The 13,117-nt window shown below is 37.3% G+C and overlaps 1 protein-coding gene across 4 annotated transcripts in view; it reads right to left on the bottom strand.

The window, feature by feature from the left end:
• Positions 1-13,117, bottom strand: part of MITF (microphthalmia-associated transcription factor) — a 211,317-nt gene that overhangs the window by 73,232 nt on the left and 124,968 nt on the right. For all 4 annotated transcript variants that reach the window (XM_008567205.1, XM_008567203.1, XM_008567207.1 and 1 more), the window contains exon 2: positions 11,533-11,782. In XM_008567205.1, coding sequence (XP_008565427.1) covers positions 11,533-11,782 — 250 coding nt within the window. The remainder of the gene's footprint in view (positions 1-11,532; positions 11,783-13,117) is intronic.

The raw sequence follows: 13,117 nt of genomic DNA, 5'->3' as shown, positions 1-13,117 counted from the left end.
ATTGATGAAATGTTTATAAAGTCCCAAGGTTTTAGACATCTTTAATACACTGGACAGGTGCTATGTAAATGTAATTCATGGAAGTTTGAAAAGAACCTGGACTGACAGTATGAGTAAGACGTGTGACTAGCAAGTCAAGAGCTGTCACCTAGCTCAGGCCTGAACGGAAGGCTATTGGGAGAGACACGTCAAAATGCCACTTTACCAAGGGTAACTCTTTGCTGCTCTTTCCTCCAAGAGGTTTTTTGTTTTTTTATTTTGCCAGAAATATCAACCATACATGAGATAGTTCAGCGATCCTGGGCTCCAAATTATGAAAAAAAAAAAAAATAATAATGCCTATTGGGTAGGTATAATAGTGGCATACAAAGACAGTAACTTGGAGATGACAGGAATGGCTATATTTGGGTGATGAATAATTATAAATCAGGATATTATTTATGAATAATAAAGCAGAATCCTTTACTGAGCATTTTCTATCTACTCAGCGCTATGCTAAATGCTTTGGATCTGTGCTGTCCAATTCAAAGGCCACGAGCCACATGTGGCTACTGAACACTAGAAATGTAGCTAGTTCAGACTGAGGAACTGAATTTTTTTTAATATTATTTAATTTAAATCAAAATTTAAAGACATACTCATTTTAGGTATTGGAAATCCTATAAATACATTTGAAACAACTTGGGTATATGAGTCTACTTTTTCAACTGTAAATTGTATAAACTCTAAACACAGGTCAAGTAATTCGGATGAAAATTTAGTGTGCAAATGGATGCACTGGAGGTATAAAACACACACCCAGTTTTGAACTTTGAACACAGGAGGAAAGACTTAACATGAAGACTTAATCAAAAAATAAAAGAATGTAAAAAGTCTTAATAATTTTTATATTGACTACATGTTGAAATGATAATAGTTTGGATATATTGGGTTAAATAAAATAAAATACATTAAAATTAATTCCATCTGTTTCTTTTGCTGCTTTTAATGAGAGCACTAGAATATTTGAATTTACATACATGACTCACATTCTATTTCTTTGAGACAGTGCTGCTTTAGTGAACTATCTCATTTAACTCTCACAAAAGCTCTCCAGAGCAGGTGCTGTTCCCTCCATTTTACAGATCAGGACACTGAGGCCCAGAGAGAGAAGGACACATGCCCAAGTTCACTCAGTTAAATACTGGAGCCAGGCTAACTCTAGATTCTCAACAGGGATGTTGATAATGGTCACATCTCAAAGCATAATGAAGTACATCAGTCAGCAGTAAAGGGAATTTGGCATCCAAATTATAATTTACTACAGTGTTTTGGATGCCAAGTCTGTGAGGCGAAAGTCATAAGGTTCTGTGCTTCTCATAAATTCAGTCTTCAAAGATTAACCTGGCTGTCATAAATATCACCAAACATTTAACAATACAAGAAGACTAAAGGCCATTACTACAGGCTGTCTTACAAGATGAAGGATTCAAATTGAATTCCATCAAACCACACTGAGCCAACGCACTCTGACAAGCACCTTATAACCAAAACCTCCAAGAGCCTGGATTTTTCTATTTTTTTTAATTTGCTCCTCCTTTCTCTTCACCAAGACACAAAAGAAAGCCCAGTAAAATGCTAAATGGGGTAAAAGAAAATGCAACAAAGTTAATAAGGGACTATAGACGACCCTTCAGAATTTGTAAAAACACAAAAACAAGAGAGCACGTTTCCATCACTGCACAATATTGCTTTTGTTTAAGAGCCAAGTCCCAGTCTTGAAACGTGTGGGTAATAAATCAGCAGGCATTATTTTAAATCAACCGGTTTTATAAAATAAGCCAAGAGTTGAAAGAGGCAGGACTAATTACCAACATTCCTTGATGAATTACTTAGCGGCGTGTGCTAAGTCAATGTAAGGCTACATCTTGATCCCCAATTTTATCCCGTACTTATTTCCCAGGAGGTAAGAACAACATGTGGCTAATTAAGGCACCGATCTCCACAGCTAAAAGTATTCAAGGTAAGATTTCTTTCGGAAAAAAAGAAAAGGTTCTTTGCCTGGTACTTATTAATCTAATTTTTACTACTTCACTAGAAAAACAGAGTTAATCTTGTCACCTTTAGGCAGTCTGAACTACCATGCAGTGTTCAGAAAAAATGTTACATATTTGTAATTTAGCCAATAAGAATTTCTTAAGCCATTCCTAACCGACAGGAATGTCTCTGGTTTGTCACTTCTAATTAAGTCTCAACAAAATTTCCAGCCCCTAAATTTTAATTATACAAAACTCAGGGCCAACAAGGGAGATTACAACAGTTATGCCTGGTGGTACGGTAGTAGAAATCGGAATTTTGCTTTTCATTTTGAGCCGTTAACTACTTTTTAAAATTATTCACAACTGGGTAATTCAAATCCTTCTTTTCATTTTTAATTTTCGGGATCCCTATACCTTGTTATCTTTCTTCTAGGAGAGACCACCAGAATTACATAATGGGCATAAGTCTACTAAACTGACCTGACAGAACTGTGCTACTCTAAAAGTTGTGGGTGAACAAGACTTTGCTAAGACTCTTAAATAAAATGCATTAGAGACATCCACTTTAATCATATGAAGAATGCACGAATACACGCTCCTACTATAAAAAATAAACCCTTTGACCACCACCATCTCCAATCCCAACACCCATTCCAGAGATAACTAGTAGAAATGATTTGGTATAGATGCATCTAGACCCTTTTCTAGAACATTTTCTACTTTTTAATAATGATTAAAATGATTCCTTTTCTAGGACCATTCTCTACCTTAACAGACTCCTACTTTATCTGCTTTGTATGCTCCAATTTTGACTCATTTCCTTTCCACAAAATTATAAATAAATACCAAAAACATCCAACTTTATAAATAAGATCTGAAAGATTGTTATATTACCAGGAGCTAAATTTTTCTTGAAGTTCAGGCTTATACTCAAAGAAGTCAATAAAAAGGGATGCATTTTGGGCAAGAGACAATATTTTAGTACTGATTGCAGCTATAACCTTGAGCAAAGCCACTGTACTGATTCACGTATTCTTAACACAGATCCCACCCACTTATTTTAGTAGGACAAAGTTAAAATTAGATTTTGCTTGCACATGTCCACAACCGGTCTTGTTCAAAAGCATACCTACAGAAGGTAGTCTATCAGTGGTCTTTCAAATCTAAGTTCTCTCTTTAATTGTTAGGTTTAAGTAGGTAGTGTTTGTGAAGGAGACTCATGACTTCCTTATATACTAATACAAGATTTATTATAGCTGAAATTCACAAAAAATAACCAGAACTGAAGTTCTGGTTTTAAGTGCTAAAATATAGCAAAAGCTCTAATACTGCAGGAGGGAGCAGAGAAAGAAAAACTAAAAATGCAACTATAATTTCAGGAGAAAATTCATTTTAAAAGAAGTGTATGAGTCTATCAAATTGAGTAGTTCAAAATTCATTTGAAACAATACAGATGTATTATTAAAACACATGGAACTATAAAGCATATGAATTGTGATCGCCTGGGCCATCAAGATCTTTAGAACATGAGTGATCTTCAGTTATCATTTTTGGATGTTGTTACAGAAACTTTCACTGTAGTGCTTTTTAACCCATAATGACTGTCACTAAACCATAAATTACCATTGTGGTCAAGGTGGCCAGGCAGTCTTTTTATATAGTAAAAACATATCCAGTTCTTTCATCTGGCATCTCATGGAGACTCATGCAGATACTTTAATTCAATAGGGAAAGCCCTTACTAATCCCAAATGCTTAAGATCATGTATCTTTCTGGTAAGCCGTGAGACTTTCTCTGTAGGTTCTCTCTGACCTACCACTCTGCTCTAACATATTCTGTTACTGGTGATTCCCCAGAAGTGTTTAGAGTATGTCCTTAAGCTCTGTAGAAAACACAGGAGACAGCAGGGTGTGGTTATAAGTAGATAGGATAGGGTGTAGAGCCTAAATATGTAACCGGGGGCCAGTGATAGTTGCTCTATGCCTCAGTTTTCCCATCTAAGAGATAGGGCTTATCCTGCCTATCCCATAGGGATGCAAAAGAGATAAATGAGCTAAAAGACATGAAGTGTTCACCCTCCCACCCAATACACCCCATAATTAACGTCTGTGCAGTCAAGGGGGCACTCTTGCTTTTCCTCCTCCAAGCCGCTTCAGGTGGTACTGCATTCACACCAGGAACTCCTATAGAAGTGTTAAGCTATGGCCTGAAGCTCTGAAATAAACATTTGCTACAGGCCCCAGGCTATCATGTCATGGGGAGACTGAATATCACTACCTCTCCCTTCTCAAGTTTCTCAGGTTATTCCTTCTAGGAGAGGTACTACCACTAGTGGGCCATGCAGCTAGACTGAGTGAGTTCAAATTCTAACTGCAGGGCTCACTTTGGTGACTTTGGGTGAGCTATTTAACCCCTTTGCCTCGGTTCTCACATCTGTGAAACAGGGATGCTAATAATAACTACTTCACAGACCAATTGTGGGATTAAATGAGTCAATACTGGTAAAGTCCAGGGCTGGCACATGCTAATCACAATGGCTATTTACAACAGCTCTCCTGGGGAGATACAGACCAGGCCAGATATAGGAGTCACATCTCTAGGAACTCAACAGATATTCTCTAAACACAACACAGGAGAAGAGTTGGGAAAGATACTGATGACATTACAGGAATGTTTCCCAACCTGTTTTTCATCAGCACCCACCTAAGGAGCCTTTTTGGCCATTTTTCTCCTAATTGTCTCCCCTTTGCCCCTATCTCCATGAAATTTTAATGGACACATACACCACATATATGTTTATGTACCATGCTTTGGAGGGTTACAAAGTACTGTAACATCTAAGCCTTTTTTGCCTTCCAAGAACCAATTTTTGTCCCCCTGGTGGGGAGGGGGGTGGCAATATCACTTCTGTTGAGGATACATGCCCTACAGGGCTCATCACATTAAAAAGAAACAGCCATTAAAATTACCAAAGAGGGGGGGCCGGCCCGGTGGCGCACTGCTACAGTGCACCGCTTGGGAGCGTGGCGGCGCTCCCGCCGAGGGTTCGGATCCCACATACAGACCGGTTCCCGCTCACTGGCTGAGCGAGGTGTGGGAGCAACACCGAGGGTTGCGATCCCGTTGCCGGTCCCAGTCCGGTACGGGCGCGACACTGAGGGTTGCGATCCGTTGCTGGACACGAAAAAAGACAAAAAGGAAAAAAAAAAAAATTACCAAAGAGGGGAAAAAAAATACCAAAGAAAACTAGGCCCACTCCAATTTTTAGCCCTCACTGCTTGGCCCTAGACCTTCGAATTTTCATTACAATACCACCCTCCCCTCCAGCAGTGTGGAATTATGAAAACTGTGTAAATGAAAGGAGGCTCCACCCACCAGCATGGCTTCCTCTAACAGGAGAAAGTGAGAAGGAGAGGAGCAGGTCCCTCCTCTCACGTCAGCCCACAAGACGACTTCAGTGATTGCAAAGTGGCTCGTGGAGAAGACAGCAAAGATCCTCATACTTAAAGAGAAGATGCTGCCCAGTTCAGGTGTCCCTGGGCACAGCCGGCCCTCTGTGCAACCTCACAAAATCAAACCACCAGATTCTACTGTACCTCTTGGCCTTGTGATCATAGAAGGAGAAATCATTTCCATGTTGTGCCAATGTTACCAAGTGAACGTGTAATTAGAGCTGACATTTCAATGTTTTCATAAAAGTGGAATTAATTCATAGGCTTAGCTGTATAAAAGGTGAATATTTTGTTTTAGATACTTGCTCCCCATGATCTGTTCTTTCAAGTAGACCGACCCTAAAAATCTAAGCAAAGATGACTTTCCTCAGCCAGCATTTTACTACTAGTTACTGGTCTCTAAAAGCAGTACAGACAGAAAAGCCAAGTCTAACATTAATCACTAAGCACTTGCCGAGATTCTCGCACTACTTAGACTGTATTAAGTTTGATTTTAACAATGTGAGCTGATTCTACAGAGGACCTATTTGTGCCAGCCCTGAGATTACTAACTCCTCACCCACAGGGGTGCATAAAGCAGTGTAAGAAGCAAATGGGCTACAGACAGTGCCAAGCAAACTGGCACACACCAGAAAGATCAGCCTGCTTTAAAAACACACAGTGAGAAATCCCCATTCAGCCTTGGGAAAAGTGGTTTTGGAGGAAGCAGTATTCTCAAAGTAGACATAACCCAGAAGGAGAAGAAATTCTATTTCTTTTGTTCCACTTGCAAATGTGAACAAAGAAAAATACAGGGTTATGTCTACCTGATCAAAACTGCCTAATATATTTCTTCAGACCTGGCTCCCGCAAAAGGCAACTGTCAGGTTAGAAAACAGAAAACATCAGGGAGGCTGCCCCTACACTGTTAAGAGCTGTTTCCTCCTGGGAGAGTGATGGAAGGAAAGGGGTAGGAGAGAGCATGAGTTCCCTGTTGGATTATTCTTCCACACTGCTTACATCTTTTAATAGTTAAACATTGCCTGCAATTTTTAAACAATCAAGAAAATGAGTTTTAAAGAGAGAAAATTACCTTATGTATAACACAATGATTCAAAGACTCTGCAGGGAAATGAGGTCTCTGGGAGGATGAAGAGCTGTTTGTAGAACGTGGAAATGAGTCCCTTTCTCCCCTAGAACAAGGATGTGGCCTTGCAGACACCAAATTTAATTCAAAAACAAAAGGGCACTTATGTTTACAAGCAGTCCCTGAAATTGAAGCTGATAGATTGTGTGAGTAACACTGACTGGGGACGTAAGTATATGATGACCCATAGTTCATATGAATGAACTATGGTATTCAAAGAAATCTCAGACATAGCAGGTCCTTATGGAGACAACACTTCTAGCAATGGATCCCCTAACTAAGGGGACCAAGGCAAGCTGATCGGAGACATGGTGCACCTGTTCCCATTTCTTTAAGCCACCGTGATGCTATTCAGGGTCTGTATTCCTGGTTAAGGAAATCAGGAACAAAATCTAAACGTAGAGTGTGGGAGAAGTCCCTTCTGCCGATCCACATGCCATCAACCCACCTATAACTCCACACATATCCTTTTTCATGTTTCTGTATTATACCCACAAAATAAGTCACACCTTAAAAATTCTACTCCAGGTAGATTTCATAATTTGTAGAGAAAGACCAGAAATTTAGTTATCAACGCTTACACTCCCTAGTGAAATCTCATGAAATGTCAGCTGAAGAACAGGGTAACGAGGAAGCAGGCCTTCCATCCCAACTCACTAGAATCTCTACCCAAATGGGATGCAATGTTCACGAGATAACCACCTAATAAGTTCCCAAGGGAATTTGGATTACAATAGAGGGTCCTGGCAAAAGGTGTTTCTGAAATTGACAAATGACAAGCATCATCTCTAATTGCAAAGCAACTTGTCCAACTCTTGAGATGATTTGGAAAAAAGGAATAATTTAGAACGAAATTCCCTCAAACTATTTAAAATAAAATATCCTAAAGACAAGAAAGTCTTTTTATCTTTTAAATTCATATAATCTTTCTCGTAAGCAGAAGAGAAAAATTCAGTGTACAATCTATTCCAGACAGAATAGATTCCAGATAGAACACCCTAACTTTAAATTCTTAAACTCCAAGGTGAAAGAAAGAAAGGGAGAGAGAGAGGGAATGGGAAGTCCTTGGCAATTCCCTGAAAATTTTTTAACAGAGAAACGTTTTCAAACTATAAACTAATGTTTTCTTTTTTTTTTTCCTTTTTGTCTTTTTTTGTGTCCGGCAACGGACCGCAACCCTCAGTGTCACGCCCGTACTGGACCGGGACCGGCAACGGGATCACAACCCTCGGTGCTGCGCCCGCCACTTGCTCAGCCAGTGAGCGGGAACCGGTCTGTATGTGGGATCCGAACCCTCGGCGGGAGCGCCACCGCGCTCCCAAGCGGCGCACTGTAGCAGTGCGCCACCGGGCCGGCCCTAAACTAATGTTTTCAAGCTATAAATGTTCAGAGTTCATGTTGGTAAAGGTAGTGGATAAAGAAATCCTGATGAATTTGCCAGTCCAAGATCAGAGCAACCAGCTGCTTCTATAACCCACCAAAGTTAGGGAGATGAGACTGTGAAAACAGATGTCTGATGAGTGTGTAAACAAGAACTCAGTGGTTGTGATGATTCTTTAGCTATCAGGCCTGATGAGTCTATAAGGTCTGTCCTTGGTCACTATGCTTCTGTTTGAAGCTACATCAAATTTCAAACCTCATGTTTGTATGACTTGCATGCCAACAAAACCCAGCTGTGTGAGAAGCCACTTCCTTTAGTGGTTCTTAAGGACATTTTTTGGTAATTCACAATTTGAAATTCAGGGTATATTCCCTACTTCAAAAAATGCATTATGTACTCCAAGTGATGGTTAATCTATGGTAAAGAAGCATCCTTTAATTACACTACCCAATTAAGTAAGGTGTTCTTAAGAAAGTTGAGAGTATCTCCAATAATGTAAATATATAGTATTAAAACTAATAATTCCATGTCACTCAACATGAAAATCAGTAAAAGAAAAAAATCCATAAATTAATGAAATCAGTATAGAAACCAGAGGCTTATCCTGCAAAGCGTCATTAACTTACAGACTGAACGATGGCCATGTGTTGAAGAATGAGTGATGCAAATTTCCATCCTCTAAATATGAATTCCAAACAGTCCTATGTTTACCAAATGTGAACAATTTTTAAATGTACTTTATAAAGCTTCATATTTTAACATAACTCTGCCAAGAATGGGATTAACCTAAAACACTAATCTAGCTTTTCAAAGTCAGTCATTCAACCTACTGATAGTTAAATGTTGGTAACCTAAGTGTGTGTGTGTGTGTGTGTGTGTGTGTGTGTGTGTGTGTGTGTGTGTGAAACCTAAACTGTGAACTTTCTTCCATCGAGTTCTTGCAAACCAGTTGAGAGACAAAGGGATGTAAGTGGTTTGTTAGTTTGTCTAATTGTACACATCTACCTCCGCTGAGAAGCGGGTATGTTCTGTTTTAACAATTTAAATCTTTAACGTTTAAATGAAGAGTTTATTCAGCTATACTATGAGAAAATATTTATTCAAGATAATCTGTATCATAATGCATTCAATTAGTATACTTGGTATTACCCATTTTGCGAAAACGTATATTCATGAAAAAATGGTCCAAGATGAAGCGAATTCATTGTTCTGCTATTAACCATTGACTTCATAAAAGTATGCTTATGATTTAAAAACATGAAAGGGAAAATTTTAAAAATGACCACCTATCTCTCATTTATCTTTTTCTAATAAATATTTCATAATAATACTTTCATACACAAAACTCTTGAACGTATGAAAACTATTTTTATAAAGTACTAAGTCTTCAAGTATCTGAAGCAATCATTTATATGATACTCTCCTTAAAAACGCTATTTGAATTTCTTAGAATATCACCTTATATGAAATCATTTATTATTTTGGTCTTCACTTAAGGGTACTACAATTTGTCTAAATAGCTATCAAACCTATCCATATTGCTATGCCTTTCATTTACATGACACACTTCACGTAAGTTTATATAACTGAAGTATAAATATGCAAAAGTTGAATAGAGATAAACTATATTCAGCATAAAATATAAAATTGCTAATTACTTATTTTTAGTTAGACTATGTCTTCTGGTTCTAATAATTTATTTGCACTTTAAATTTGGATGTTTTTCTAGCCTAGCTAATTTGGGAACTGCAGTTCAATCCAGTGTTACCCAGACACGCAACATATAAGGAAAAATGGGTATATTATTCAAACCATTTAATGTAGACTTTAATTTTAATAATTATCAATAATAGTATATTTTAAATAATAAAAACATTTTTAAAGTATGCGCATTTTTAAGATGACATGGAAATTATTTCCCCACCATCAGATATAATTACCTTAATAGGAATATTGATTTCAATTAATACACTTTAATATAATATCAAACATTACCTTCAGATTGGACATAAGCCACCACTGACCCAAATCTATGTTAATTCTTCTAAAATTCTCCCTTCAGATTAAAAAAGTAGACTATTACAATGAATAAAAGAGACATATTTCTCCACATCTTATTACTATTTAATTCACCCAACTTTAAATAACCTAAGTTATAGACAAAACAATTATGATTTTTACAATTGTAAAATCTTAAATAAATCTTAAACCTATAAAAACTTAAATAGTGATTGTCAATTTTCACCTAGGCAAAACAGAAAAATTCAATGTATAATCTATTCCAGAGAGAAAACCATGCCTTTACTTGAAGGGGGAAAAAAAGAGTAAACGATCCATTGGTTGTAGCAATACCCGGAATTTCAAACAATCACGTTAGAATAAAATTTTATGCTTAAACCATTTGGATCTTTTTTGCCCTCACAGAATTTCAGTTGGTTTCTCTACCAATGAGTTCCATTATTTCACTATTACATGTTAAAAGAGTCTTTGCAAATAAAAAATAATCGACTTTAAATTTGTTTTTAAAGAATCCCTTTTCTACTTCCTGGAAAGGATCACATATTGCTTCCTAATCACAACACATCATCTCTCTATTTAATTTAATAGTAAACTTTAAATAGCAGGAGATGGTTTTTTTCTGAGCATACAAATGAATGCGAAGACCAGCAATGAATCACTAGCGTATAAAGTACACACTGTTTAATGAACAGTAACACTTGGGACTCTTTAGAATGAATCAATTAGGTGAGTGAGTACAAAAAAAAAAAAAAAAAAAATCTACAAAAATAAAAAGTAAGAAAGTTCCCCTGCTATCTTTTGCCTGTCCTTGAATCAGTTATATTTAAGAATTGAAATGTTTATCTTTAAACAAGGAGTACCTCCCTGTGTGATGTGGAAGACACACATGTGAGACGGAATTCTATTCTTAGACTTGTTACAATTTTCCCTAGTAATTAGGAAGCTATATGTCCCTGAAAGAATGATGCTAACAAGCTCCTGCAGTTTTTACTCCAGCAAGAAATCAAAGAGACCCAAAGCAGACAGCTCACTTCAGTAAAAGGATTATGCAGTCTGGTTACTAAAGCACAGAAAACTCTTCCACAGTTTTATATCTGAAGAGACCTTCTAAAAGAGTCAAAGTCTATAACCAGCATTATTTACTGAATAAAAAGAAATTACAGAGTGGCCATGGAATGTATTTAAGAAAAAACATATACAAATTATCAGAAGAGGCCATTGCAGATAACTTTTACATTTTGAAACTTTTCCAAAAAAAGATAGAAAGATATTATTACAACAAACACCTATTCCTACTCGTGATTGCTCACAGAACATTGACACTTTTCCACCATTTATTGAGAGTTACTATTACATTCACAATTAGTTTACATCCTTTTACAATACAAAGGCACATAAGAATCAATGGAGTTGGTGTTCACAAAGATCGTTCTTATGGGTCAATATAACCAAATACACAGTAAGATACATAAAACACGTAGAGAATGGAAAATGGAAGAGGATTGGGTCCAACCAACAAGAAGGACATTCACATACCTTAAGGACTTCCATCGGCACCTGGGTGGCAGAGGGAAGGGTGGTGGGCACGCTGACGTTTATGGCTGGCGTCTGACTCACGGGCACTCTCTGTTGCATGAACTGGGCCGCCTGCAGCTTCTGCTGCTGCTCCCTGCGCTCCTGCTCCTGCATCTGCTCACGCATGAGTTGCTGGCGTAGCAAGATGCGTGATGTCATACTGGAGGAGCTTAGCGGAGGCTTGGAGGCCCCAGGATGCTCCGCAGAACTGCTGTGGGAAAACCAAAAGGCACACAACATTTAGTTCCCTAATGAGACCCTTCGCTTGCATTTGGGGGTATCCTAAATCATACCAAACTAAGAAATGAGCTTGCGCAAATATAATCAAGTTGCAGAACGGTACTCCACGTAATTGAAAATCAAGAGGTGCCAGGATTGAAGTCATTAGTAGTTGAATCAAAATAAGTCAGCTTGATTGCATCGAGACATTTTTATCAGGCAGCTTAATTCTTTTTTTGACATTTTATACTGCACGCTATCATCACCACCAAATATAGCACCCCATATGTAGTGCCAAGAAGCAATGTGTCTTAATGGCACCCACATTTCCACGTTTAAAAATAAATTGCTTTAGAACATAGTATCATGGAATACTATATATCATTATAGTATCATGATCATCAATTGTGTAAAGTATCCTGGCTAAACGATTTATTTTTAGACCATTATTTCTTTTTATACATGTTTTAATAAATTTGTAATATATGTAAAAAATAAATAAATAAATTGCTTGATTTGCTTTTTTTCTATAACTGAATCTAACCAAATAACTACTCCTATGTGTTATCTAAGTTCCTTGAAGATATCTAACAAGGAATTTTTACTAACAAGGAATTGTTTAGTGAGCTTTGTCATGGGGAAACTTTTCTAAGATATGGAAAGTAAAAATCATCAGTAAAAGAAGCATTTGGACCAGAATGTTAACACTGAACTCAGCCTCAGTCTTTAGGCAAGAGGGCAGAAGACAAGCTGGTTTGACAACCCAATTCTTCTCTGCCTGGTTTTCTTTGTAGCGTCTTTTCTTCTGATTCATCTTGGCATGTCCTCGACGATGAGTGTGCTCGGCACACTCCCCACGAATCCTACTTCTAGTGGTTTTGGTACTCTCTCTACCCAAAATTATTTTAAATGCTTAAATACTAGTCATAAGAAGAAAAGACTTCTTTATTTTCCTAAATATAGTTTTTGATCGCTTATCTTGCTAGCTCTATGGTATCAACAAATTTTTAAACCTCTCTCTGCCTTAGTTAGCATATCTGGAAAAGAGGGATAGCACCCATTTATAAAAGCAGAAGGTGTTTTTTCAAATTTCTATTGCATCATTTATATTTTAAAGCCCTATCTCTTGGGGATTTTGTGAGGATTAAATAAAACAATGCACATAACCCCCCTAGTACAATGAGTACCATGTAGTGCTGCCTCAATAAATGATTGCTATTGCTATTATTACCCAGAAATGTAATCGTCTATTTCTCACTATATATATAGTGGGGGGGGGGGGGGAAATATATATATATATATATATATATATATATATATATATATA

This window comes from Galeopterus variegatus, unplaced genomic scaffold, assembly GCF_000696425.1.
Source record: "Galeopterus variegatus unplaced genomic scaffold, G_variegatus-3.0.2 Scaffold303, whole genome shotgun sequence".
In the NCBI taxonomy this organism is placed as follows: Eukaryota; Metazoa; Chordata; class Mammalia; order Dermoptera; family Cynocephalidae; genus Galeopterus; species Galeopterus variegatus.
Note: the sequence above shows the minus strand (reverse complement) of the source record. Positions and strands in the feature narration are given on the sequence as shown.